Source organism: Dendrobates tinctorius, unplaced genomic scaffold (genome assembly GCF_039654945.1).
Source record: "Dendrobates tinctorius isolate UK_male_01 unplaced genomic scaffold, ASM3965494v1 ptg000322l, whole genome shotgun sequence".
In the NCBI taxonomy this organism is placed as follows: Eukaryota; Metazoa; Chordata; class Amphibia; order Anura; family Dendrobatidae; genus Dendrobates; species Dendrobates tinctorius.
This window is the reverse complement of record NW_027361989.1, coordinates 902,616-930,028: the sequence shown is the minus strand read 5'-3', so window position 1 is coordinate 930,028 and position 27,413 is coordinate 902,616. Positions and strand designations below refer to the sequence as shown.

At 44.4% G+C, this 27,413-nt stretch overlaps 2 protein-coding genes across 2 annotated transcripts in view; both read right to left on the bottom strand.

Moving 5' to 3' along the window:
* The window catches only part of LOC141074009 (uncharacterized), a 65,505-nt gene extending 42,133 nt beyond the window's left edge, over positions 1-23,372 (bottom strand). Inside the window, exons 1-2 of the mRNA XM_073561525.1 lie at positions 23,297-23,372; positions 17,775-19,071 (exon numbers count right to left, since the gene is read on the bottom strand). Coding sequence (XP_073417626.1) covers positions 17,775-18,919 — 1,145 coding nt within the window. The 5' untranslated portion in view covers positions 18,920-19,071; positions 23,297-23,372. The remainder of the gene's footprint in view (positions 1-17,774; positions 19,072-23,296) is intronic.
* Positions 23,373-23,747: 375 nt separating this feature from the next.
* LOC141074054 (uncharacterized) overlaps positions 23,748-27,413 on the bottom strand; it is a 41,092-nt gene continuing 37,426 nt past the window's right edge. The window contains exons 2-4 of the mRNA XM_073561572.1: positions 27,038-27,187; positions 23,971-24,150; positions 23,748-23,888 (exon numbers count right to left, since the gene is read on the bottom strand). Coding sequence (XP_073417673.1) covers positions 23,748-23,888; positions 23,971-24,150; positions 27,038-27,187 — 471 coding nt within the window. The remainder of the gene's footprint in view (positions 23,889-23,970; positions 24,151-27,037; positions 27,188-27,413) is intronic.

The following is a 27,413-nucleotide window of genomic DNA, read 5'->3' as shown; positions in this document are numbered from 1 at the left end:
CATCCTCCTAATTGTCTGCTCCAGGGGCTCCACTGCCAATGCAAAAAGTAGCGGGGACAGCGGACACCAGGGGCTGGCTGGCACTTTTCAGCCTCGGGGGCAATCACAAGGCAGTGACCCTCGAGTTGTGGTGGCCCACCTCTGTCCTGCTTATCTCTGGTCGCTGCATTAAAGCAGCAGCAATGACAAGCTTTAAAGACAGGCTGGTACATAGATATGCGAACAGAACAAAGCTTGCTGCATAGATATGGGAGTAGAACCAAGCTTACTGCCTACATAGATACAGTAACAGAAGCAAGCTAACTACATAGACACAAGAACGGAACCAAGAATACTACTTAGATAAGGGAACTGAAACGAGCTTACTACAGCAATAAGGGAGCAGAGCCAAGCTTACTACAGAGATATGGGAGCAGAGCCAAGCTTACTACAGAGATATGGGAGCAGAACCGAGCATACTACAGAGATAAGCGAGTAGAACTGAGCTTACTACAGAGCTATGGGAGCAGATCCGAGCTTACTACAGAGATATGGGAGCAGAAATGAGCTTACTACAGAGATAAGCGAGAACTGAGCTTACTACAGAGCTATGGGAGCAGATCCGAGCTTAGACAGAGATATGGGAGCAGAAATGAGCTTACTACAGAGATATGGGAGCAGAACCGAGCATACTACAGAGATAAGCGAGTAGAACTGAGCTTACTACAGAGCTATGGGAGCAGATCCGAGCTTACTACAGAGATATGGGAGCAGAAATGAGCTTACTACAGAGATATGGGAGCAGAACAGAGCTTACTCCAGAGATATGGGAGCAGATCCGAGCTTACTACAGAGATATGGGAGCAGAAATGAGCTTACTACAGAGATATGGGAGCAGAACCGAGCATACTACAGAGATATGGGAGCAGAACCGAGCATACTACAGAGATAAGTGAGTAGAACTGAGCTTACTACAGAGATATGGGAGCAGATCCGAGCTTACTACAGAGATATGGGAGCAGAAATGATCTTACTACAGAGATATGGGAGCAGATCCGAGCTTACTACAGAGATATGGGAGCAGAACAGAGCTTACTACATGTCATCCCCTGAGGAAGAGGTTTTATGACCTCGAAACGCGTTGGGAAATAAATATATTAAATATACCACCTGTGAGGATTGATGGTCTGGCAGCGCACGTTTTGATCCATAAAAGTCCTATTAGTGAATCTGAAGATTTATGGCCACAGCGTGGTCATTTGGATGTGCAGCAAGCTGACCGCATTTCTTTATGCCTGTTACTCTCCTGTATACGGTGAGTATATACTACTATTTGATATCTTGATTTTCTCAGATAAGACCCTATTGCGCTTTTTTTCCTTGCAGTTCTAATTACAGAGATATGGGAGCAGAACAGAGCTTACTCCAGAGATATGGGAGCAGAAATGAGCTTACTACAGAGATATGGGAGCAGAACAGAGCTTACTACAGAGATATGGGAGCAGAAATGAGCTTACTACAGAGATATGGGAGCAGAACAGAGCTTACTACAGAGATATGGGAGCAGAAATGAGCTTACTACAGAGATATGGGAGCAGAACAGAGCTTACTACAGAGATATGGGAGCAGAAATGAGCTTACTACAGAGATATGGGAGCAGAACAGAGCTTACTACAGAGATATGGGAGCAGAAATGAGCTTACTACAGAGATATGGGAGCAGAACCGAGCTTACTCCAGAGATATGGGAGCAGAAATGAGCTTACTACAGAGATATGGGAGCAGAACAGAGCTTACTACAGAGATATGGGAGCAGAAATGAGCTTACTACAGAGATATGGGAGCAGAACAGAGCTTACTACAGAGATATGGGAGCAGAAATGAGCTTACTACAGAGATATGGGAGCAGAACAGAGCTTACTACAGAGATATGGGAGCAGAAATGAGCTTACTACAGAGATATGGGAGCAGAACCGAGCATACTACAGAGATAAGCGAGTAGAACTGAGCATACTACAGAGCTATGGGAGCAGATCCGAGCTTACTACAGAGATATGGGAGCAGAAATGAGCTTACTCCAGAGATATGGGAGCAGAACCGAGCATACTACAGAGATAAGCGAGTAGAACTGAGCTTACTACAGAGCTATGGGAGCAGATCCGAGCTTACTACAGAGATATGGGAGCAGAAATGATCTTACTACAGAGATATGGGAGCAGATCCGAGCTTACTACAGAGATAAGCGAGTAGAAATGATCTTACTACAGAGATATGGGAGCAGATCCGAGCTTACTCCAGAGATATGGGAGCAGAAATGAGCTTACTACAGAGATATGGGAGCAGAACAGAGCTTACTCCAGAGATATGGGAGCTGAACCGAGATTATTAAGTCTACTACATAAATACGGGAACAATACCAAGCTTACGGCATACATATGGTACCAGAATCTAGATTACTACATCGATACAGTACCAGAACCAAGCTTACTGCTTAGATATGGTACCATAACTGAGCTTACCTTCAAACATACAACTCCGGAAACACGGACATGTAAACACACAGTACGCAGGGGTGTTGCTAGGGTCCTAAAAGACCAGGGGTCCAAGCCCCAAAGTGCATGTTTCCCCATATGACCGCCCTATATCCATATAAAATAGCATCTGTAATTACAGTATATCACTGTTGCTAGCCAACAACACACAATGCAAAGACCAATATTATCAAAATGACTACTACAAAAGACCAAACAATACGGCTGCACAATGTCCACTATCATCACCAATACACAGAGAATACATAATAATATGACCATTATCTCTACATAACAAAACACTCTATACAAAGACCAATGATACCACCATACACCTTCTACTACATAATGACTGAAACACATTAACCTGTTACTAAATAAAAAAAATAAAAACACTACTAAAAAGAGCAATCTTACCACCTTACAGTAACTGTATATTGGTAGATACCAGTCCCACAGAACATACACGTGATTACAGTACAGTTTAACTTACACATGACGTTCTTTCTGATTCGGGTTGTTCACTTTTCCAGTCTTTTCCATCTGGCCCAGACCTCCATTACCACTTCTCCAGCCACAGCTTGTCTGCACAGATTACAATAAAAACACATTTAAAGCGACGTAGCCATCTATTTCCAACCTACAAAAACTCCCCACTCTGCGTGCACTTGCGGTGTGGAGCACTGACCCCAATATTTAAAAAATTATGGCATCATTAGGATTACTCCCTCCCCAAAAAATTCTATATAATATCCCAAGTGCCCCCTTCCAGCAACAAATACTCTTGAGTGTCCACTTAAAGTTAATAATGCCCCCCCCAACAAAAATAAATAATGGGACCTGAGTGCCCCTATCAAAACTAATAATGTCTCCTTTTATAATAAATAATGTCCTTTGAGTACCCACACAGCTCTGTATAGACAGAGTGATAGTCCTACAGCCCTCAATAAACAATATGATTTTCCCCAAAGCCCTTTATAATACATTGAGGACCCCAGAGCTCCCTATATATAGTAAAATGGCTACATAGCCCCTATATACAATATGATGTCCCCACTGCCCCCTATATATTGTATGAAGGTCCTCACTGTCCTATACGTATCATACAGTGGGGAAAAAAGTATTTAGTCAGCCACCAATTGTGCAAGTTCTCCCACTTAAAAAGATGACAGAGGCCTGTAATTGACATCATAGGTAGACCACAACTATGAGAGTCAAAATGAGAAAACAAATCCAGAAAATCACCTTGTCTGATTTGGCGGATCAGTTTTTTTTCCCATTGACTTGCATTACTGGCGGATCTTGACGGATGGGGATGGCCATCCGTTGAATCCGTTTTTTTGCGGATCCGCCATTTTTTTACCGTCCGCCGACATGCCCAGACGGAGCATGTAACGTTTTTTTGGCTGAATGATCCGCATTTTTGTATTGCGCATGCCCGGAGGCATGAACTCAGCCGGCAATTTAACCCTGAGATACTTTCTGGCGCACGGAAAAATTCTCCCTCTCTCTTTCTCTCTCTTTCTCTTCCCCAAACTGCGGTTCCTTAAAAATTCTTCAGCCAACGGATCAGTAAAAAAAACGGTCCGCTGCCGTCCGTTTGCATCAGTTACGAACGGATCCGCTTTCCGCCATTTTGGCGGATTGTAACTGACAAGAAAAAACTGACGTGTGAAACAGGCCTTAGAGGGACACATCAGTCACAGTCACATTAACATTTTAGATGTCTGTGAATGTGGATAAAACACATTTTCCCATACTTGCTGTGCTGGAGGAGCCTGCCTGGGCTGGAGGACACACGATCAGTAGTGCACTCAGTGGAGCGAGTCACGAGTGGACAGTTTGAGGCCTGGCTGAGGGCTGAGGCTCTCACTGTGTGAGCAATGGCGGCTGATCTCTGCCTCTTCTCCCAGATATGGCTGCGGACGGTTCAGAGACGTGCTTACGTAGCACGCTGTACACATGACCCACCCACCCGCCTCTCTCTGAACCTCGGCCACGTCTGTGCTGTCTCACTGTCTCAGTCAGCCTGCAGTGACAGTCTGACTCTGTGTGCAGTGACTGAGTGCCCCTCCCCATGTCTCTGTACTGCTACACAGTACTATAATGAATGATGCAACCTATGTGTGCTGCCGTGTCCTGCCCACCCCCCCTGTGTCAGTTAATGTGCTATGTGTGTGCGGCGGCCCGCCCCCCCGTGTCTGCTAATGCTATGATAATGTCACATAGCATTTAGCAGACACATGGAGGGAGGGCGAGTGGGCGGGGCGCCGCACACACATAGCCTATGTGTGTGTGGCTGCAGTAGTGCCCGGCCACCCGCCCAGCAACCCTGTCTCAGCTAATGCTAACCTATGCCTATGCTATGTCTGTGTGGCAGGCAGCCCGCCTGGCCCCCCTGTGTCTGCAGCTGCTAGTGCGGCGGCCGCTCTCCTCCTCCTGTCTCCAGTCCTCTGATGATGCCGACAGTACTATTATGTACACAACAAGCACTGTGGCCCTGTCCTTCTGCCAATTAACCGGCCCGGGGGGAAAATTCCTCCCTGCCACCCGGCCCAGCCCGCCACTGGTGGACACCCCTGCCTAGTCCCCCTATGAAGCGAAAAACTCCCAGACATTTGCCCATTAACTCTGACCCTAGCGGTCGGAAAAGTATATAGCAACCGTATCCATGAAATAAAGGTTGGCCCAAAACCAAAGCGTTCCAACACCCTCCAAAGATACTGTCACTCAACACTATCAAACGCTTTACACATGTCCAATGATACCACAACCCTACTGCCCCTATTGTCCGACGGGAGCTGCAAGTTCAGAAAAATTCTACGCAAATTAATCGCCGTAGACTTATTTGGCATAAAACCGGATTGGTCCGGATGGACAAGATCCTTAACCACACTCGCCAAACGGCTAGCCAAAATCATTACATCCACCGTCAGCAACGAGATGGGCCTATAAGATTCTGCCAACCCCGGATCTCTTCCCTATTTCGGAATGACCACCACCACCGCCTCCCTCATGGACGCCAGTAATTCACCCTCCCGAAGAGCCTCTTCAAAAACCTTTTGCAGTCTGAGTGTCACCATCTCAATTAATTGTTTGTAGATTTCACTCGGATATCATCTGCCCCCAGGGCCCTATTATTAGCCATAGATGTAACAGCCATTTCTATCTCTTCTTTTGTTATGGGCAGCTCCAGTCTCCCCCTATCACTGTCTTTAATCCTCGGGAGCCCTGCTTCCTGAAGAAAACCCTCTATGTCCCCAAATGAATCCCCCAATCCCGAAGAATATAACTGATTATAGAATCGTCTAAATTCCTCCAAAATACTCTGTGTCCCCCACCTCCCTTCCCTCATCAGTCTTCAATTTATATACATAAGACGATTCCCTCTGCGCCGCTACCGCCACTGACAACAGAGGCCCCACTTTTTCACCTTCATCATAAAATTGCATTTTCTGGAAGGCCCTCCTCCTCTCTGCTTTCCTCAGATACACCTTATTAACCTCTTCCTGTGCACCCCTTAGCCTACTCTGATTTTCTGCTGACGGGTCCAGTACCATATCCCTCTCCACCCTCTCCAAAGTTTCTATTATTTTCCTGTCTTCTAGCTGAGATTTCGACCTACACCTGGAAATGTCTCGAAACAAGAGACCCCTTAGGACCGCTTTCATAGCGTCCCACACCACCCGACTATCAGCACTCCCTTCATTAATCCGCCAATACTCCTCCAATTCTTCCTTTATAGTATTCATATCAATATATTCCAGCCACACTGGGTTCAGCTTCCACCCACCTCCCTTCCCATTCTTCCCCCCTACCCATCTAATGGACAATTCTAGAGGCTTATGGTCTGGAATCACCCTTGGGAGGTATTCCACACCACAGACCAGTTGTGTCATTAGTTCATGTCCCAGTGCCATATCTATTCGTGAGAGAGACCCATGTGTCGCCGAATAACAAGAGTAGCACACCGCGTTCTCATTCCTCACCCTCCACAGGTCCATCATTCCAATCTCTGTAATATAATTCCCAAGTACCGTCAGTTTCCTAATGCTTTTACCTGCACTCTGTTTAGGTCTATCCCGCCCCTCATCTATAACATTATTGACATCACCAATAATAAGTAATGGTAATCCCGTACCCCGCTTATATAATTCCATAACCTCACATAGCTTTGTCCCGCTACATGGCGGTGGTATGTACATAGCTACTATACATAGTGATTGCCCATAGATTCTACAAATAACAAAAATATACTGTCCTTCACTATCAACATGGCTTTCAATTTCTTCACATGGCGTAGACGCTCCTATTAATGGCGAGACCCCTCTAGCATATGAAGAATACGTGGAATGATATGCTCTCCCAATCCACCTCCTCTTCAACACCTCCACCTTTTCCCATAGTAAATGAGTCTCCTGGAGGCATAGAACTTTTTTTTCCATAAACTTTTTATTAAATTTAAATAAAGTCATTAACAACAAGGTAAAACAAAAAAATTAGTCTCACTGTGTCCTATATTATTATTCAGTTCGTCTTGCAATGTAGTGGGTCTCCAGCCAATAGTCGTGACTTGCGACTTATCATAAGAAAGATGTTTTGGCAGGGGCGTGGCTATGTAAGCGACGGAGTGAGGACGCGCTTTGTGGAAGCTCCTGTTATCCTGATAATATCCGGCCAGCGGACCCCTGCTTCGGCAGCACACTTGCCTGTCTTCTGACCCCTCTGGACTCGGGGCCGCTCCTGGACCCCCGCGGGAGAGCGGGGCTGGATTCTTCAGTGCCTGCGGCTCTGTGCACTTGGGCGGCCGGCGGGGCCTGCACAGGGCGCCGGTCATCTTGGAGGCGCGCGCTCTGCCTGTGAGAGATGCGGCGCCGGGCTCCATCGCTGCAGCGCTGAGGATGCCGGAGGACGGTGAGCGGACAATCTGACCAGTTGTGAGGGACAAGCGGTGTGTGCCCTGAAAAATTGGGCCCCGCGTCCCCCTCTTTACTATATCGCCTGCCCAGCCAGCGCCATAACTATAGGGATTTGGATCCCTCTCTAACTGTTGTCCCTGTGGGGTCCTGAGGGTCATTCCCTGGGCTGTGGGGGCCCTTGCCTGCCTCCTGGGGCTGGACATTACCTCCCTGTGAGACGCTGCGGGTCTGTGCTGCTCCTGGGACCCTGCAGCCATCATCTGATCATTATACCCTGTCTGTAACTCTGATTCAGAAGACTCCAGAGTGCACTGTTTCTAATACCCGGCTGTGCCCTATTGCTACTAAAATGAGTCGTTCCAAGGGGTCTGGAACAACGGCTGAAAGGCTAAAGGAATATGCCAGAATAGACCATGCTGAGGGCTCAAGATCTATTAAAAATAGTCCCTCACAAGCTCAGCGTAAGAGCCGCCCCTCTAAAGGTGGGGAAGAGAGTGAGGAGGAGGAATTAACCCTTAAACAGGCGTCCGAGCAACTCTTGCAGGCCATCTCCTTGACCAGGACATCTCGGTCTGGGAAGATAGAGGATGTATGCACCGAGGTGGGATGCCTCCGACAAGATATGCAAGCCATGAAGGGCCGCATTACGGAGGTGGAGACGTGGGTATCCCAGTTGAAGACACCATCACACCCATGGAAGCTAAACTAACGAAAGTGGCAGGCTCCATGAATGTGTGGAGGCAAAAAGCAGATGACCTGGAGAATAGAATGCGTCGGAACAACATCCGAATTATTGGCCTCCCGGAGCGATCGGAAGGACAACACCGGGAGCAATTCCTAGAAGACTGGCTTAAAACCACTTTGGGCGACGAATTCTCCTCAATCTTTGTGGTGGAAAGGGCTCACAGAGTCCCTACTAGGCCTCTTCCTCCGGGAGCCCCACCTAGACCCTTTCTGGCGCGCATCCTCAACTGCAGGGATAGAGACGTGGCTCTACGTCTGGCGCGGAAAAAGAGTCCTATCAAGTTCAACAATGCCACGATCTCGATTTTCCCGGATTTCTCTGCGGAACTCCAGAAACAACGGGCGCAGTTTACGGAGGTCAAAAGACATCTACGGGAGAGGAATGTTGTGTACTCGATGATTTACCCGGCCCGGCTCTGGGTGGTTCACCGGGGCTCTACTCTGTTTTTTACAGACCCGGCAAAGGCGGCGGAGTGGCTGCGATCCCATGGAGGGTCTGCTGAAAAAGAATCCTAATGCATCTATTGCTAGTTGGTATTTTTTTTTCTCTATTAATCGGCTGATTGGAGCTTTACTCGAAGGCGTCCAGGTTACCAACAATACCGGACACAGGGCTCAGTGATGGTATCCCCTTGTTTGTTTTGTGATGTGAGTACAGGACTCTGCTCCTACGTTGTTTGTTGTTTATTCACTTTGTTTTGTTTTTTTTTCCGTAGTGGTTTTTGGTATTTTTTAGGTTATAATTGCAGTCAACAACAATTTCAGTCTCTAGGTGATGTCTCTAAACTTTGCCCGGGTAATACTATGCACCATGTTCAGAGGAGTAAAATATGGAGTCGGAGTTAATATGTATGACATGGAATGTGAGGGAAATAAAAACTCCTCGAAAAAAGATCAAGGTCTTCTCACAGGTCAGACATTATCACCCTCACATTGTGGTCTTGGTGGAGACGCACCTGACTAGGGATACAGCGCGGTGAGTGCAGAAGCCCTGGGTACAATGGTCTGCCCATACATTCCATACCAGCTACTCGAGAGGGGTCTCACTGTTGGTACATAAAGACGTCAGATGGGAAGCGAGGGAGACTCGGAGGGATCCTGAGGGTGGTTTTATTTCTGTCCATGCATTGATAAACACCAGGAAATATGTGGTCTTATGTATTTATAACCCCCCTCCGGCTCGTATATCCATCCTGCAGAAGGCAATGAGTTTTTCCCTTAACTACCCAGACGCAGATGTTATTTGTATGGGCGACTTTAATATGGTCATGAACAACCACCTTGATAAATTTAGGCTGGATGATGAAGCGACTGGGGGGTCTTCTCCAACGACTACAACCCCATTTTCATCATTTATGGGGGGTGGTGGGTGGTTGGATTTGTGGAGGGTGCGTCACCCTGAGTTAAGGGAATACACTTGTCACTCATCCACTAAATGCTCTCTATCACGCATAGACTATATATTTGGTTCTGGCGGTCTGGCAATGCGGGTGGCTGATATAGAGCATGGAAGTAGGGGGATCTCAGACCATAGTCAGGTCATCCTTAAACTCAAATATGGGCAAGTAAACAGTGGGATAGCTTGGAAGTTTAATCCTTTCTGGTTAAAACTGATGGGGTCTCCTGACAGAACAATTGATCAGTTGAATTGCTTCATCGCGTCCCCCCCGGAACCCCAAGATATTAATTTATTCTGGGATGCCCTTAAGGCATACCTGAGGGGCTGTTTGTCCTCCACGATCTCTTATATTAAGCGGGTAACCGCAAGGAAGGATGATGAGGTGGAGCAACGTCTGAAAGACGCAGAGGCAGCGTATGTATCTAACCAAACTAGCGGGAACAGGATTGAGTGGCTGGCTGCCCAGAGGTTATATACTCAGCACGTGGACACTAAATCTAAGCGTAAATTATTCTTTACTCGTCAATCCTATTTTGAACTGGGGAACCAGGCGGGTACATTTTTGGCCTACCTGGTGCGCCAACATAACACCTCTAATATGATATTGCAAATTCGTAGGGTGGACGGTACATTGGTGTTTTCGACCGAGGATATTCTTGGCTGTTTTCAGGATTACTACAGGTCACTATATGAATCTAAAAGTGACTTTGACACTTTGGGGTGCTTAGACTATTTGTCAGATATATCATTCCCCACATTAAATTCGGAACAGCGGGCCCTTGTGGACACTGAGTTTACTGCAGAGGAGATAGATAACGCTATGACAGACATGGCTTCTGGGAAGGCCCCTGGACCTGATGGGTTACCTATTGAACTATATAGGAAGTACCGGGATATATTGACGCCACTCCTTGTAAAGGTATTTCGGGGAATATGGGAGGGGAATTCTATGCCTGAGTCCTTTTACGGGGCTAATATCATAGTGCTTCGGAAGGAGGGGAAGGACCCTTTAGAATGTGGATCCTATCGTCCCATTTCATTAGTGAATGTGCACTATAAAATTTTTACCAAGATTCTAGCTACCAGGCTGAATTCCATTATATTGAATCTCATACATCCAGATCAAATGGGCTTTATGCCTGGCAAAAGTACTTCTATCAACATCAGAAGAGTCCAGTCAATAGTCCAATATAGCTCCCTGGTGCCAGACAACAGATGGGCATTGGCATCGTTAGATGCTGCCAAGGCTTTTGACTCTCTTGAATGGCCTTTCCTCTCTGCATGTTTGCAAAGGTATCGCTTTGGCAATAAATTTATAACATGGATCAAAATATTATACATGAAACCTAAGGCCTGTATTATAATAAATAATTCTATATCTGAGTCTTTCGCGTTGCATAGCGGAACCCGTCAGGGTTGCCCTCTTTCCCCGGCTCTCTTCGCCCTTGTGATTGAGGCACTAGCAATACGTATAAGGTCCTTCCCTAATATCCGAGGTATAGATATAGCAGGCAGGGTAGATACCATAGGCCTATATGCTGATGATATGGTGATATTCTTGAATAATGTGGAAGAAACTTTACCGCAGGTGATATCCCTTATAGATAAATTTAGTAAATATTCAGGCTTACATATAAATTGGGAGAAGTCTGCCCTGTTACCCCTTTCCCATGCTCCGATTCCCCAGCTAGAGGCTCTCTCCTCGCTGCCTATTGTATCTAGTTTTAAATATCTGGGTATCCACATTTCTAATAATAGTATGCTTGATCTACAACTTAATGTCCACCCGCTGCTGGACCTAGTTAAAGCTAAATTTGGAGTAGGCTCCCATTATCTGTGGCTGGACGCATTAACCTGAGTAAAATGATATTACTCCCTAAATTTGCCTACTCGCTCCAGCACAGTGCGGTAGCGGTGCCCAAGTCCTTTTTTGTTAATCTTAATTCTCTGGTCACGTCCTTTATTTGGGGGAAAACTAGGCCCAAACTTAAATTGTCCACTTTACAAAGACCAAGAAAGGGAGGTGGGGCGGCACTGCCAGATTTTTTTCCTGTACTAATTAGCTGGGCAGGCTAAAGCATTAAATAAATGGATGCCGGGTAATTGCCTCCCTAATTCTGAAAGCCACCTACTTCACGCTGCACAAGCGGATTGCCCATTAGGTTTCCTTGAGTTGGAAAAAAACAGTGCTCCGCGTCTATTACCCCTGCTCCGGCTGACACGATTAATATGGAGGCAAATTAAGAAGGTAACAGGGTTTAAAGATGTTGTAGCTGAAATGCCCCTGTGGAGTAATAGCTATTTTCTGGAGCTGCTGAATCACCCGTCCGCCGTTTTTTGGGCTCAGTGTGGCATTTCTTCAGTAGGAGACTTGTATGACCAAGGGACCGTAAAGTCTTTTGAACAATTACAAGCCACGCATGATATTCCGAGGTCTCAGTTTTTTCGCTATCTGCAGCTGAGATCGGCTCTTCAATCACACATGAGGGATGGGGGTATGGACCGCACTATTTCATCTTTACCTCTGATAGGAATCCTTATTTCGCAGGGTCCCCAGGGTCTCATCTCCTCCTTGTACACATATATGCTGTCAGTAGGGGCAGAATCGGCCATAAGCTCTATAGAGATGAAGTGGGAACGACTCATCCCTGATGCGCAAAGAGAGGAGTGGGAGGAGATTCTGGAGTCTCCGATTGGAGTATCACCATCTATCAATAACAGAATGATACAGCTGTATATAATAAATCAATCATATTTGACTCCGTTGCGACTTTTTAGGATGGGTCGGCTTCAATCATCAGAATGTTTGCAATGTCACTCGCCAGATGCTGATTTTATCCATATGGTGTGGCAGTGTCCCATTATTCTACACTACTGGAAAGAGGTGACTACACTACTGACGTCCCTGGTGCAGGCCCCTGTCCCTCTAGAGCCATTGGTCTGCTTGTTTGGGGTGTGGGAGGAGGAGATTTGGGATCGCTATGCTGGGGTCTTCTTGCGCGAGATGCTGTTTATGACACGGAAGGTGCTGGCACTGAGGTGGATGGGGGGCTCATGTCCTTCCCTTAGGTTTTGGATCAAGTTGGTAAATTCAATTGTTCCATATGAGCGCACGCTATACCAAAACAGGGGATGCCCGGGTAAGTGTGAAGAGATCTGGGAGAGGTGGAATTCCTCTCACCTCACGTTGCAAGACTGAGACATCACAGGCGACACAATATGATATAGAAACCAGGCTGCGGAAATAGTAGATATTAGTTGATGTAGCGGTAGTTGTAGTTTAGGAATTTTTAGTTAGTTCTTATTGTTGCATGATATGACAAGGTTTGTGAAATTGGATTGATGTACATGTAGGGAAATACATAAACGGTTATCCTTTACATATGCTTGGAAGGAAAAGTACACATTACCTTGTTTATCTATAAGAGTCTGCAATCTCTTTGTATTATATTTTACTATGGATGGAGATATGTGTGCTTTGTATAATGCCTGTTATCATATGCCATTGTGTATGTTGTACATTCTTTGTACCCTGATATTTAATAAATGAATTTAAAAAAAAAAAAATTTTGGCAAGTCCCAAAAATTTATAAAATCCTCAAATTTATTTCACATATTTTAAAAGCTCATACAGGTTGGGGATACATCTCAACGCGTTTCTGGCAAAAGCCCTTATTCACTGAGATACAGATTCCTTATGATACATGATCTAAAAACAAATGGTAACCAACCGCTGATCAATGAACACACATGTTAGCAATCAATCACATTTTGAGAATAATTTGCATAATCAGCAAGCTAGATCCCAAGGAAAAAAAAACCAAAAACCTCCATAATCAAACCACCGGAATTTAATATAGTGTCATTTCTATCACTCATACCATTGGGGCATTTTGTGTCAGGTCTGATGATCCAAAGTCGTTCTCTTCGGAGGAGTTTTTCTTCCACTCACCGCCTCTGATAGGATTCTCCACTCTTTCTATCCCATAGAGTGAAACATTGGTTGTTCCCCCTTCTGTCTCTCTGCACAGTGTTTCCGGCTCCTGAGTAGGAGGCCTTCTTATCTCTGATGTTAGTAAAATGTTCTGTGTCCTTTTCTGTAATTTACGCATTGTGCGGCCCATGGATTTCATTTTACGTTCTTTGCAGAATATACAATACACGGCATGGTTTGTGCTACAATTGATGAATCTTCTGATCTCATTGGCGGCATCAATCTTTGGCGTTTGCAGGGTATACTGACACACGGCGCATTTGGGACATGCACATTTAATAAACCTCTGCAGCTTAGCCAAGGTTCTTTATCACTTTTTGGAGGCCTGTATAGACTTGGGGAAAGAGCAGCACCTACTGATCGCCCTTTTCTCGGCACACATACTAATCCATTTTTCAGGATTTTATATAAGTCCTGACCTTGGAATAATATAGGGACATATCTATGTACAATGTTATTATTTCCTGAAATTGGCCACTATATGGAGAACTAAAAATGGTTTTATTTTTCATTTTGTTATTACTTTGTTATTACTATTTGTACCGTCATCTCGAGTGTTTCTTTTTTATTGCTGTATCAGTTTGTTTCTTCCTGTGTCCCCATCAGTCTCGATGTCGCTGTCTCTGCTTGCTCATGGCATAGTGTGATGTCAGAGCGGTTTCTATAGATTCTATTTAGTCCCCATAAGGGATGAATTCGCAGTGTGTGCAGGGTGGCAGCTGTCCGCTCTAAGGGTGGTGTTCCCACTGATTTTCTATAGTGCCGATATCTGACTTTTTGTTGTTTTACATCTCCCATAAGAAACAAATCCAAGAGACTGATTTTACCCTGTGGTTCGGTATATGTAAATTTTACATTTACATCATTGGCATGGATATAGGATACAAAATGTGGGATTTTCTCCACTTGCCCGACCCATATTAATAGAACATCATCTAGATATCTCACATATAGCTCAAGGTCATTTTTGAATGGATTTTTGTCGGTAAAAATAATGTTTTCTTCCCACCACGATACAAAAAGTACCGCTAAAGATGGAGAGAAGCACGAGCCCATTGGGCAACCTTTGATTTGGAAGTAATATTCCTCATTGAACATAAAGTTATGCTGTAACAGATATTCAGTGCTGCGGAGAATAATGTTCTTTGTTTCATCCGTGTATCCGCTGTATTTTTGTAGGTTATGGAACACAGCAGTGCTAAGTTCTGTGGAATAGATGAGAACAGGTTCACCACATGTCAGGCATTTAGACTTTTCAGACCATTTTACATCTTTCATATAATCGATTACTGATGACGGATCTTTTATAACCTGGGCTTCTGGGAATGAATGGCTGTAGATAAAAATCTACCCATCGGCTTAAATTCTTATTCAAGGAAGACATGCTCGATATAATGGGACGCAGGGTGTAGGAAATCTAATTTATGGAATCCCATGGAATATTGGTGTTATCGGATTATCAGGTATAATATTGCAACTTATTTTATTAAAGAACACCCCCATTTTCTCTCCATCTTCAACCAGTTTACCCAGGGTTTTTCTGCACGATTCTGTAGGGTCAAATTGAATCCAGGAAATCATAAACCCATTTTCCATAAAGTTTCTTATCCATAAGGACAATGCAGCCGGCTTTATCGGATTTCTTAATCACCAGGTCATCTCTTTGGGATAAGCTGGTGATTGCTTTTTTCTTATTTTACCGAAAAGATTCCAAGGTAGAATGTATTTCAACTTTTCAGTCTTTAATTGAAAGAGATTTGATAGAACTTTCTCCAAAAAAATAAACAGAATGTATCACTCAAAAGAAATAATCTAACCATAGAGGAAAAACACCAATATTTCATGGGCTTCCAAAAACCCATAAATTAGAATTTCCTACACCCCTGCGTCCCATTATATCGAGCATGTCTTCCTTGAATGAGAATTTAAGACGATGGGTAGATTATCTACAGCCATTCATTCCCAGAATACCAGGTTATTTAAAAGATCCGTCATCAGTAATAGATTATACGAAAGATGTAAAATGGTCTGAAAAGTCTAAATTCACTCTAGCTATAATAATACCTATATAATGACTTTTCCCTTTGTGGGATTTTTGATAAAAAGGTTGACAACTAGTTGGACAACCCCTTCTCATTCCTCATGTTTGGTCCTGTTAGAATAAAAACACTTACACAAACCTCCCATGCTGGCACCGTCTCAGTGGTGTCGGCACTTGCGTTCTTTGGTCTCTTTTGAGGTTTTTACGTCATGTGAGCCCTGTGCCCAATCAGCGCTGACGTCACTGTCCCCACCTTCGGACAAATCAAGCATCATGAGGCCGTCAGAGAGCAGCCGCAGCCCTGGCTTCATGTTCATGTTCAATACGTCCGAAGGAAGGAACAGTGAAGCTGCCGCTGATTGGGTGCAGGGCTCGTGTGATGTGAGAACCTCACATAGGCCCCGGGACAGTGAGTCTCAACACCACTGAAGTGGAGCCGGCACGCCAGCGGAGTATGTGTGTTTTTATTTTAAAGAGGCCAAACATGAGGAACGAGTTCACTGAGAAAAAAAAAAGATGTATATACCGTATTTTTTGGACTATAAGACACACTTGGTTTTAGAGCAGGAAATTAGGAAAATAAATTAATGCAAAAAATGTGGTCAATTCTGTACTTAATATCCCCTATCCTGGTATATATGGTCCCCTCACCCCCATCCGATACACAACCCCCCCCATCCCTATCCTGGTATGCAGGGCCCCCATCTCGTCCTGGTATGCAGGGCCTCCTCCCCCATCCTGGTATGCATGGCACCATCAGAAAACATTAAAAAAAATTACACTTACCTACCCGGCGCTCCCTCACAGCGTCCTGCTCCAGTGTCAGTAACTGCTATATGCTTGTAAGCAGCACATGGCAGGGACATCATACGCTGCTCACAAGCAGAGCACAGCTGCCGCAGTACTCGCCAGGACTGTTCATCGGAGATCGCAGTGAGTACTCATTGCTCTTCAGTAGTGTGCAGAGTCAGCCACCGGCATCCTGCTGCTGCCAGTGGTCATGTGTGCCGCTACTTATGAGAAATGAATATTCATTGGATTCATTCATCAGGAGACTATTTAATATTGAACTATATTCAAGCGAGACTAGACGAAGAAAACCCTAAAATCATGTATCATGTTATCTGAAACAGTCAGAAAACTAGCCACATATTGGCAGACTCCAGCTTCAAACTATATACTTTGTAAGTTTATAAGCCCCTCCAGTGTCAGGAATAGATAGTATGTGAAAATACAGTATATACTGCTCAGGGAACACTTACCTTTCAGAGATAATTTCCATATTCATACTAAATAATGGCACAGATCCCCCAGACATTATGACTGCACATATCCCTAGTCTTTATACCGATATTGCACTCATTCCCTGACAGACCGCAGCATGGCCATTAGTTAGAAGCTGCTAATGATCTTTGGAGCAGGTAAGTTTTCCCTGAGTGGTACATATTGGGCCGTCTGAAGACTGAGTTTAGTCTAGGACAATTTGTCTGCACTACTAATTATCAGCAGTTACATTACCAAACTAGGGCAGTCCCTATAGGAGGAAAACACAAGAATTATACTGTATTGTCACATACTATCTATTCCGGACACTGGAGGGGCTTATAAACTTACACAGTATATAGTTTGAGGTCTGGGATCTGCCAATATGGGGCTAGTTTTCTGACTTTTTCAGATAACATGATACATGATTTTAGTTTTTTGTCTAGTCTCGCTTGAATATAGGTCAATATTAAATAGTCTCCTTATGAGTCGCCTTTGGAGAGGACGATGAAACCCATAGAAATGAGAGGCTTGGAGAGTGAGTGTGTATACGTCACCTCACCCTATATACTGAACTGTGGGGTACATGTTTTTTCTATTAGTCACCTATTAACTAACCTTCAGGGGGTGAATTATGGGTACAGTTTTACATTTGGAATTAATAAAGTTTAGTTTTATCATTTTGTCAGCAAACATGAGGAATGACAAGAGACAGCCCATTTAAGAAGATTCAATTTTGGTTAAATCTATTCCAACATTATGAACATAAAAAAGGCTTCTCCCCTATGTGACGTCTCTGATGTTTATTAACACTTGATTGCCAAGTAAAATATTTCCTATCTTAAGAAAATGAAAAAGGCTTCTCCTCTGTGTGACTGCTCTGATGTCTTACAAGAAGCGTTTTCTGGTTAAAACATTTCCCACATTCTGAACATGAATAAGGTTTCTCCCCTGTGTGACTTCTTTGGTGCCTAGCCAATTCTGATTTATTGATAAAACATTTCCCACATTTTGAACAGGAAAAAGGCCTCTCTCCTGTGTGAATTCTCTGGTGACTAAAAAGATGACATTTCTGGTTAAAAGTTTTCCCACATTCTGAACATGAAAAAGGTTTCTCCCCTGTATGAGTTCTTTGGTGATTAACCAATTGTGATTTCCGGTTAAAACATTTCCCACATTCTGAACAGGAAAAAGGCTTCTCCCCTGTGTGAGTTCTCTGGTGATTAACCAATTGTGATTTGCGGTTAAAACATTTCTCACACTCTGAACAGGAAAAAGGCTTAAATCCTGTGTGGAGTCTCTGGTGCTTAACACAATCTGATTTATTATTAAAACATTTCCCACATTCTGAACAGGAAAAAGGCTTCTCCCCTGTGTGAGTTCTCTGGTGAGTAATAAGATGCTCTTTCTTGTTAAAACATTTCCCACATTCTGAACAGGAAAAAGGCTTCTCCCCCGTGTGAGTTCTATGGTGATTAAACAAATCTGATTTCCGGTTAAAACATTTCCCACATTCTGAACAGGAAAAAGGCTTCTCCCCCGTGTGAATGCTCTGATGTCTAACAAGAATCGCTTTCCGGCTAAAACATATCCCACATTCTGAACAGGAAAAAGGCTTCTCCCCTGTGTGACTGCTCTGATGTCTAACAAGAATCGCTTTCTGACTATAACATTTCCCACATTCTGAACAGGAAAAAGGCTTCTCCCCCGTGTGACTGCTCTGATGTCTAACAAGAATCACTTTCTGGCTAAAACATTTCCCACATTCAGAACATGAAAAAGGCTTCTCTCCTGTGTGGATTCTCTGGTGCTTAACACATTCTGATTTACTGTTAAAACATTTCCCACATTTTGAACAGCAGAAAGGCTTCTCCCCTGTGTGAATTCTCTGGTGAGTAACAAAAAGAGATTTCTTGTTAAAACATTTCCCACATTCTGAACATGAAAATGACTTATTTACTTTAGGAGAAGTTTGTTTTTTACTGCTTTTTTTGTGACCTTGATTTCCCTTAGTAATCAGTAATGAGTCAGGAGATGGGACCTGTTTCATAGGACCAGATGACAGATCTTTGCTGTAAATAGATGATGATATATCTGGAGTAACAGCAATCACTTCAGTTGTATCTTGTAGGATCTCAAGATTATCAGATTTAAAAATTGAAGATGTCAACTGTCCATCTGATCTCCTGTTATAGTCATCTGCTAAGATAAAAAAACAATTTTTTTTAATAAAATATCCTTGAGTTTTATATTTTTGAACATTTCTACTTAAACTGTCCATAAAAATTGCAAGCTATGTAAAAAACTTTAATTATTTACCAAGACAATGACAGTTCACAGTCTAATAGAAAACCGTGTTGGATGAGCCAGTAGTTTGTGGTGTTCAACTGTTTGTTCATTCTGCCCCCCAAATATCGAATAAAAAGAAACCAATCAATGTTATGTAGTCGAAAGTAATACCAATTCTCATCTCACAAAAACAAGTCCCCACTCAGGTCCATCATTTGTTAATGGGAAAACAGATAAGGCAGGTTACAGTTAATGCTATAGATAGGGTTAGTGTTGGGGCTAAAGTTAGGGTTACTGTTAGGGTTACTGTTAGGCTAAAGTTAGGGTTTATTCTAAAGTTAGGGTTAGGCTAAAGAATTAGGCTTTTCTCAATTGTCTCCCAAATAATTTGGTCACGTCAGAGTTTTCTATTTCCAGAAAAAAAAAAAATAAAAACAAATAAAATGTCCCGTCAGTATTATAGTGCAGAGGAGGCTTATGCACTTTTATGTTCTGACAGTGAAGAAAGTGCAGTGTCAGATGGCGATGTGGATTTCGAGGGCTTTAGTAACAGCGACAGTGATAGCTCAGAAATGAGCAGTGATTCTGGTCCATCCTCACACACAAGGACCAGTACAACAAGAAGGACAAATAGCGCTTCTGGAGAAATGTCTCCAACTCAGGGAACAATGCCCAGTACTAGCGCTGTCCCTAGTGCTCGTGAATTGGCGCACACCAATGTCCAAGGGGCTTTGCCTCTTGATGTAGCATTTCCCAGATGGGAGGCTTCAGATTCGGCTACTCCATTCATCCCTAATTTTAATGCCATTCCTGGTATAAATGTGGAGGTGGAACATTTTGGACCAATTATTTTTTTTAATTTGTTTATGACAGATCGCTTGCTAGAGCATATTGTCCTACAAATTTATATGTGTCCCAATTTATCAGCCAGAATCCACGATCCTATTATGCTAGGTCAAATTTATGGACACCAACTAATGTCCTAGAAATGAAAACATTTTTAGGACTTACATTCGCTATGTGGCTTGTTAAAAAAACGAGCATTCGGTCCTATTGGTCCAACCGCCCTGTTCAAGCCACCCCTATGTTTTCTTCCATTCTTCCTAGGACCTATTATGAAAGCTTTTCGTATTTATGAGGGGAATGATAGCCAACTAAACCCACCAGGATGCCCTACTTATCTGTGGACATCTGGAAAAATCGTTTGGGAGCGGATAACTCCATTTTTACAAGAAGGCTACATTCTGTATGTTGATAACTATTACACCAGCATACCCCTATTAAAAAGTCTGGTTGAACATTAGGGGCTTGTGGGACCATTCGCAAAAACCATCAGGGGTTTCCACAATCAATGGTCAGCAAAAAGTTCTGAAAGGGGCAGTCAGGGGCTTTCCGCAATGGACAGCTGCTTGCCATTAAGTATAAGGATAAAAAAGATATTTTTATCCTGAGCTCGATCCACACAGATGCCACAAGTGCCACTTCAGACCAACAGGGATCCACTACTCCAAAACCTGTGTCTGTCATTGACTACCACAAATATATGGGGGTGTGGACCTTGCAGATCAGGTTCTACAGCCATACCAGGTATCAGACAAATCATATCTCTGGTATAAAAAGTTAGTCATGTATTTGTTTCAGGTGACCACATATAATTCTTTTGTGTTATACAAAAAAGCCGGAAATGCAGACACTTTCCTTGATTATCAGGAAAAGGTCACTGAAAATTTTGTTTTTGATAATTCTTTCCCCGCCAATCCTTTAGAATGTGAAGATGTCAGAAGACTCACTGAGCGACATTTTATTGCACTCATCCCAGTAACTGAGACAAGAAAGAACCCCAGAGAAGATGTCGTGTATGTTCCTAGAGAGGAATGAGGCATGATCCCCGCTATTATTACCCACAATGCCCATCACTGCCAGCCTTATGCCTCCATGACGGCTTTACAATCCTCCACACAGAACCACGTTTTTGAACTGTTTTGACATTCAAGCATTTGGTTTATTTAGTGACAGACACATTTGAGTGGAGCTGACTTAACAATTTCCGGGGGTAGGTGGGGGGAGGTCTCCAGAGACACGAGCTGGGCACAATATATTGGGCACTACCATGACATTGCTGCAATTTTTGCTCTGAAACTTCTACGTGTTTCTGGAAATCATCCATGTAGTGAAAATGGTCACTATATCCATAGATGAATTCCCAGAGGGGTGTCATTTCCAAAATGGGGTCACTTCAGGAGGTAATTCATCTCTGGGTGTAGTGACCATTTACCTATCTACGTATTTTCCAATGTAAAATCTGGGGTTAAAAACATTTTAGTGGTAAAAATGTAATTATTTTTTCTTCACTGCCCAATGGTATAATTTTCTATGGAACAGCTGTGGGGTCAGTATGCTCACTGCACCACTAGAAGAATTCATTCAGGGAAGTATTTGGTAAAATGCAGTCACTTTTGGGGGCTTATGCTGTTCTGGCACCTCAGGGGCTCTGACAATGTGACATGTCACCCACAAACAATTCCAGCAAAATCTGCTCTCCAATACGGCGCTCCTTCCCTTCCGAGCTCTGCCATGCGCCCAAACAGTGGATTACCCCCACATATGGGGTGTCAGCATACTCAGGACAAATTGCAAAACAACTTTTTGGGTCCAATTTCTACTGTTACCATTTTGGAAAAAACATTTGAGGTCGAAAAGTTCATTTTTTGTCCAAAAAATATGATTTTTTATTTTCACAACTCTATGTAACTAACTTCTGTGAAGCACTTGGGGCTTCACAGTGCTCACCACACATCTAGATAAGTTCCTTGGGGGGTTTAGTTTCCAAAATGGGGTCACTTCAATGTTTAGACACGTCATTGTCTCTGACAATGTGACATGTCACCCACAAACAATTCCAGCAAAATCTGCTCTCCAATATGGTGTCTCCCTCCCTTCCAAGCTTTGCCATGCTCCCAAACAGTAGTATTCTCCCACATATGGGGTATCTACGTGTTCAGGAGAAATTGCATGGAGCAATTTCTCCTCTTACCCTTATGAAAATGCAAAATATGGAGATGAAAAGATTTGTGAAAAATTGTATTTTTTATTTCCACGGCTCTACGTTATAAACTTCTGTGAAGCACCAGTGGTTTCAGCGTGCTCCATACACATCTATATAAGTTTCCTAAGGGGTCTAGTTTCTAAAATGGGGTCCCTTGTTGGCGGTTTCCACTGTTTAGGCACATTAGGGGCTCTCGAAATGTGACATGGCAACCGCTAATTAGTCCAGCATATTTTACATTCAAAAGTAAAATGGCGGCGCCTGCGCAGTAGCATCTATAAGTAAGAGATAGAGGCTACTGGACAGGCGCTGCTGGTGTCATTTTGCTAGATGTAATTTTTTTCTAAGCATCACAATAGCCACAATATTATAGTAATTATCACCAATAATATCAATGCTATTATATGCATTATGTAATAATGGGGGCAGGTCAGTGAGGGGTCAGCGACCTGTCATAAGCCAATACAGATGAATATGTAATCAGAGCACCACATAAAGCCCCACCCACAGCCCCACCCACAGCCCCGCCCCAGAGCACGAGAATCTCATTAACTGAAAACTACAAATGCAAATTAAACAACAGTAAACCAGAGTTGCTCTCATTTATGGTGGATCATTGGAGCTACTATGGATCCTGAGCAGAAGATTAAGTCTGCTGATTTCTATGCAGCCGCATCTCCGGTCCTGAGTACCAGCGGTAGCACCGGATGTTGATTACGAGAGATTCGTGCGAGTTTCTCGTATCACACAAGGTAGTGTGAATCCGGCCTAACTCTGTGTTCGGTGTGACTCTTTAAGCGCGCACTCGGCCTATATTGGGTCAGATACAAGCAATCATATAGATCTCGCTTTAAGGGATCACCCTCACACTAATACCAGGGAGTAGGTGGATCCTCCAGGTTGTAAGTTCTATAGAAAAGGGCTTTCACTGCCCAAAGTCATTTCAACAGTTTTGGGTGGAGGAGAATGTTGTGGTCTAGAGGCAAAATGGTGGTCATGGTAATACGTCCGGACTACACCACCGATAAAGCAGCCACAGCCGGTGACTGAGAGGAATCTGTGACTTCTCTGCATTCAGTGGTTACTACTCACCTGGGTAGTCATATGTGGGAATCTCCTCTTTACACCGCTCATCACCCCTCACATATGTCTCTGTAGTATTAATATGGGTCAGATCTTCACCCTGAAACAAATATTGTAAGAGTCACAGACAGATGGAGAAGTCCCATCTATGATCAGCTCTAATCCTGCCATCTCCACCGCTCTCATTACACAAGTATAAAACATATAATACTGGTGGATAAAACAACTGAGAACAAGACCTTCACAGCCGTCTACACATCATAGGGGAGATCTCCTGACACCTTCTCTCCATCTACCTGATGATCCTGAGGAGCACTGGGATCTTCTTGGTTACAGTCCTGTGGAAGAAGAGGTCGGGGACATCTCTCTGGTGTTGTCCTCTTACTGGAGAGATCTGGAGGAAACACATACAGGGACTGAATTCATTCTCTACATACAGATAATTATAGGCCGTGTGTATTTAGTCCTGTCTATTACCTGGTGATGTGAGGGGCTGGGGAACCTCCATTATGACGTTCTTGTATAGATCTCTGTGTCCTTCTAAATACTCCCACTCCTCCATGGAGAAATAGATAGCGACATCCTGACACCTTATAGGAACCTGACACATACAATGATACCATCATCCCCCGATCCCTTCATAGCATTACTGTATAATGTCCCAGCATTCCCAGCAGTGTCACCTCTCCAGTCAGCAGCTCAATCATCTTGTAGGTGAGATCTAGGATCTTCTGGTCATTGATGTCCTCATGGATCAGGGGGTGAGGTGGAGTCCCCGTGATTGGGCTCAGGAGACTTCCCCATCCCTCAGACACAGGGTCCTGACAGCGATCACTAGAGGTCTTCTTCACCACTGTGTAATCCTGGTTATGGAGAGACACATTAATAAATCTCACTAAAGACATTTCCAGAGTCCTCACCTCTCCAGTTCTGTCCATCTGTTATTCCCATAGATAAGAATGATGCAATGTGACTGTGGTGCCCCTGAGGGTTCAGTCGTCACAGAGGTACTGCACCTCCTCCTGAGGTGTGGTGCCCCACCATCCAGGTAAGGTGGAGACACCTGACCACGCTCCAACACCTGCATCCCACACAACATAGTAGTGTAGCAAAGCACCTTTGGTGGCTCCCTGCTTGGAACACGAACAACATGGGTGGTCCTAAGAAAAGAGCGCAAACTGTTCTGGGCCTCCCCTGCCTAAACTTCTATGCTACAGCAACATGGCCCACTCCCAGAGGGGTTCGTATACTGGCCTGTTATGGAGGAGTAGGAAGAAGATGCCGCCCCCAGAAGGAGGAGTGAAGCCCCATGGTGGGAAAGGAGCCCAGGAAGGAGAGAGAATGCCAGGACACCATGATGGAAGAAGGATGGAGGCCAAGAGAAAACGGTGTAGAAAAACAACTCTCTCCGAGACAGCACCTGCGGAGCCCATGGCCGCTGCGATACCAGTTGCAGGACCCGCCACAACCTCCAAGTCGATACTGCCACTGGATGCGGCCTGCCAGGAGGAGATACATGAGAGTCCCAGAGCAGCCTGTGGGGCAAGGGCTGTGTCCCCGCCCGGACCCGGCGTGGCCGCGCAGGTCCCTACCGGAGGCATCGGCAGGCACCAGTCCTGTGCCCGCTCAGATCCAGCTGTCACCCGCTCACCAAGCAGCTCCGGAGGTTGCAGCTGCCACCGTTCACCACCCGGTACCTGCACCGGAGCCAGAACATCACCAGGAGGCACCAGGTATGATCACTGCCCCTGCCATGATCCTGGTGCTGGGAACTGTACCTGTGGACCAAAATGGTCCAGTGCTTGCTCAGGTCTTAAGCGGCAGCACTCAAGTTTCACCAGCTGTCAGACCAAAAAGCAGAGCAGCGGAGATATCACCTGAAGCTGAGGAACAACACACATTGGTACAAGTTGCCACCCCTGCTGTACCCCAGGCAATGGTTCCATCAGCTGCCACCCCATCTACACAGGCAGCTCCAGCCACCACCTTAACTCCTTGGGAGCAGGAATACCTGCAATTTGTAGATCATCAACAGGAAGAGGAAAACCTGAAGTTTTCCCCTGGAAGCAGCCCAAGAAACCTGCTTCCACCACCCAAGGAGGAGACCCACATTAAGGAACATGTCCACGATAACTAACTGTTACCCAGGAGGGTATTAGCACCGTTGTGCCTTTTTGTTATCATGTTTTCTTCAGTTTTCTTTTTGCTTAGTTGCGTTGGCAGCATTTCTTATTGAACTGCAGAGATCATGGACAATGAGTGATCCACAAACTGTCCTTGTAAATAGTTGAGCCTCTTAAGGTGCCCTCTCTTGGTTTTACATAAGTCTTTTATAGATAAGAACTACCTCATCTTGGAGCATGGCTCCCACCCAAAGGACACTGCAAGAAATCCCGGCTGGGAGCGGTGTCCAACAAGTGCAAGAATTATTGACGTCTTAATGTGAAGTATTATATGATGTGCCTTAAAAATATTAATAGCAATAGAGTATAGTTATAGAACTTTATAGTGGTCTTTAATAAAAATGTTGATAGCAATAGAACAGATTTTATATAGAGTTTAGCTGGTAGTAATATCTAGGTATCTGATTAGGAGTGAATATTTTACAGAATTTAGACTTATGGTAGCACTTTGATAAGGATGTGTAAAATTTGAATAAAGATTTGAATACAGGTGACGAACCAGGCATCAGCGGTCTGACTAAGTAGTCTGTGAGATAAGATCCTGTGAGTGGGATGGATTGAAGGAAGTGCTGCAGCAGACCTCAGTGACCTGTGTCTGCTGGCACAGGAAAGAGATATTCAGAAAGCCTAATTCTCCATAGGAAAGATAGTTTTGTTCGGAACGTAAGGAGAAGAAGAGAACTAAGGACTAGGGTTAGAGCAGAGGCCTTCCTCAAGTTCTAAGCGAATGGCCGGGGTCCGGTCCCTGAGGTTGTATGGATACTAATGGTCCTGCAGCAGACACCGGAGGAATAGAAGTTGTCACCACTTTATTCCCACACAAGACTTGGGGGCACAACAGCAACGTGAGTGAGCCGGGACTTAGTAGCAATTAGTCCCCGAAGCAGGCTACAGCTGTCTGCCGTACAAGTAGAGTTCATAGGAACATCTGACAGGAGGAACTCCAGTGTAACTCAGTACTAGGAGTACTTCAAATAGGCGCTATAAGGGAGACGTTCAGGAAAGACATATGTTGGCGGAGTGTTGGAATGGAGTACTTCATCTTGCCTGGATGTTGGCTGAGCTCCTGACCTGGAGGACACGGCATGGATGCGGGCACCTGTACGTACAGCAGACTGTGAGTAAAGCTTTGGAACTACATGCCCTGGTGTCCTCCACTTATTCCTGCACCAACACACTCAGCACTGGTACATCTCTGTGCTTAACACCGCACCATCTCCCTCTTTTCACTGTCTCTATGTCTACTCTGCCCTGGGACTGCAGCCCTACCTGTGGAGGGCCACAACATCATTGCTGCACCACACCATCTGTCCCAGAGGATCTGTCTGCAACGTCGGCTTAAAATCTTCATTGCCGAACACCACAGGTGGCATCACGAATCATCCACTTATAAACTTTAATCATTATCCACAAGTACTTGCAATCATCCCCCTTTTACAATGGACGCCCAGGGCCACGGACCGGGTCACAGCTACAGTGACAACTCCCATTGAGATCAACGGGCCCGGTACCGAGTACCCCGCCTCCCTGGGTGAGGGCGATCCATGACGTCATCAGAATCTCTCACCTCTCCAGTGAGATGGAAGAGGATCTCTAGGGTGAGGTGTAACATCCTCTCCGTCATCTTGTCTCTGTCCATATCCATCCTTGATGGGTAAATCAGGAAAATTCTCTTTTGTAGAAGATCTTCACTGAGAGGATCCGATATTGTAGAATCCTGAATGAGAAGAAGATGATCCGATGTAACATCATAAGAATCCTGTGTAATAATACAATTACTGGAGATAATAAGGGAAACATATGAGGAGATTTATTATCTTACAGGGTTTAGATTTCTTCCCTGACATCTACTAATAAAACCTATATATTTAGGCCACAGACAACAAGCAGTTTCCTCCTCGGAGTCGGCAGCTGAACACGTTCCTCATAGACTCATCTTCCAT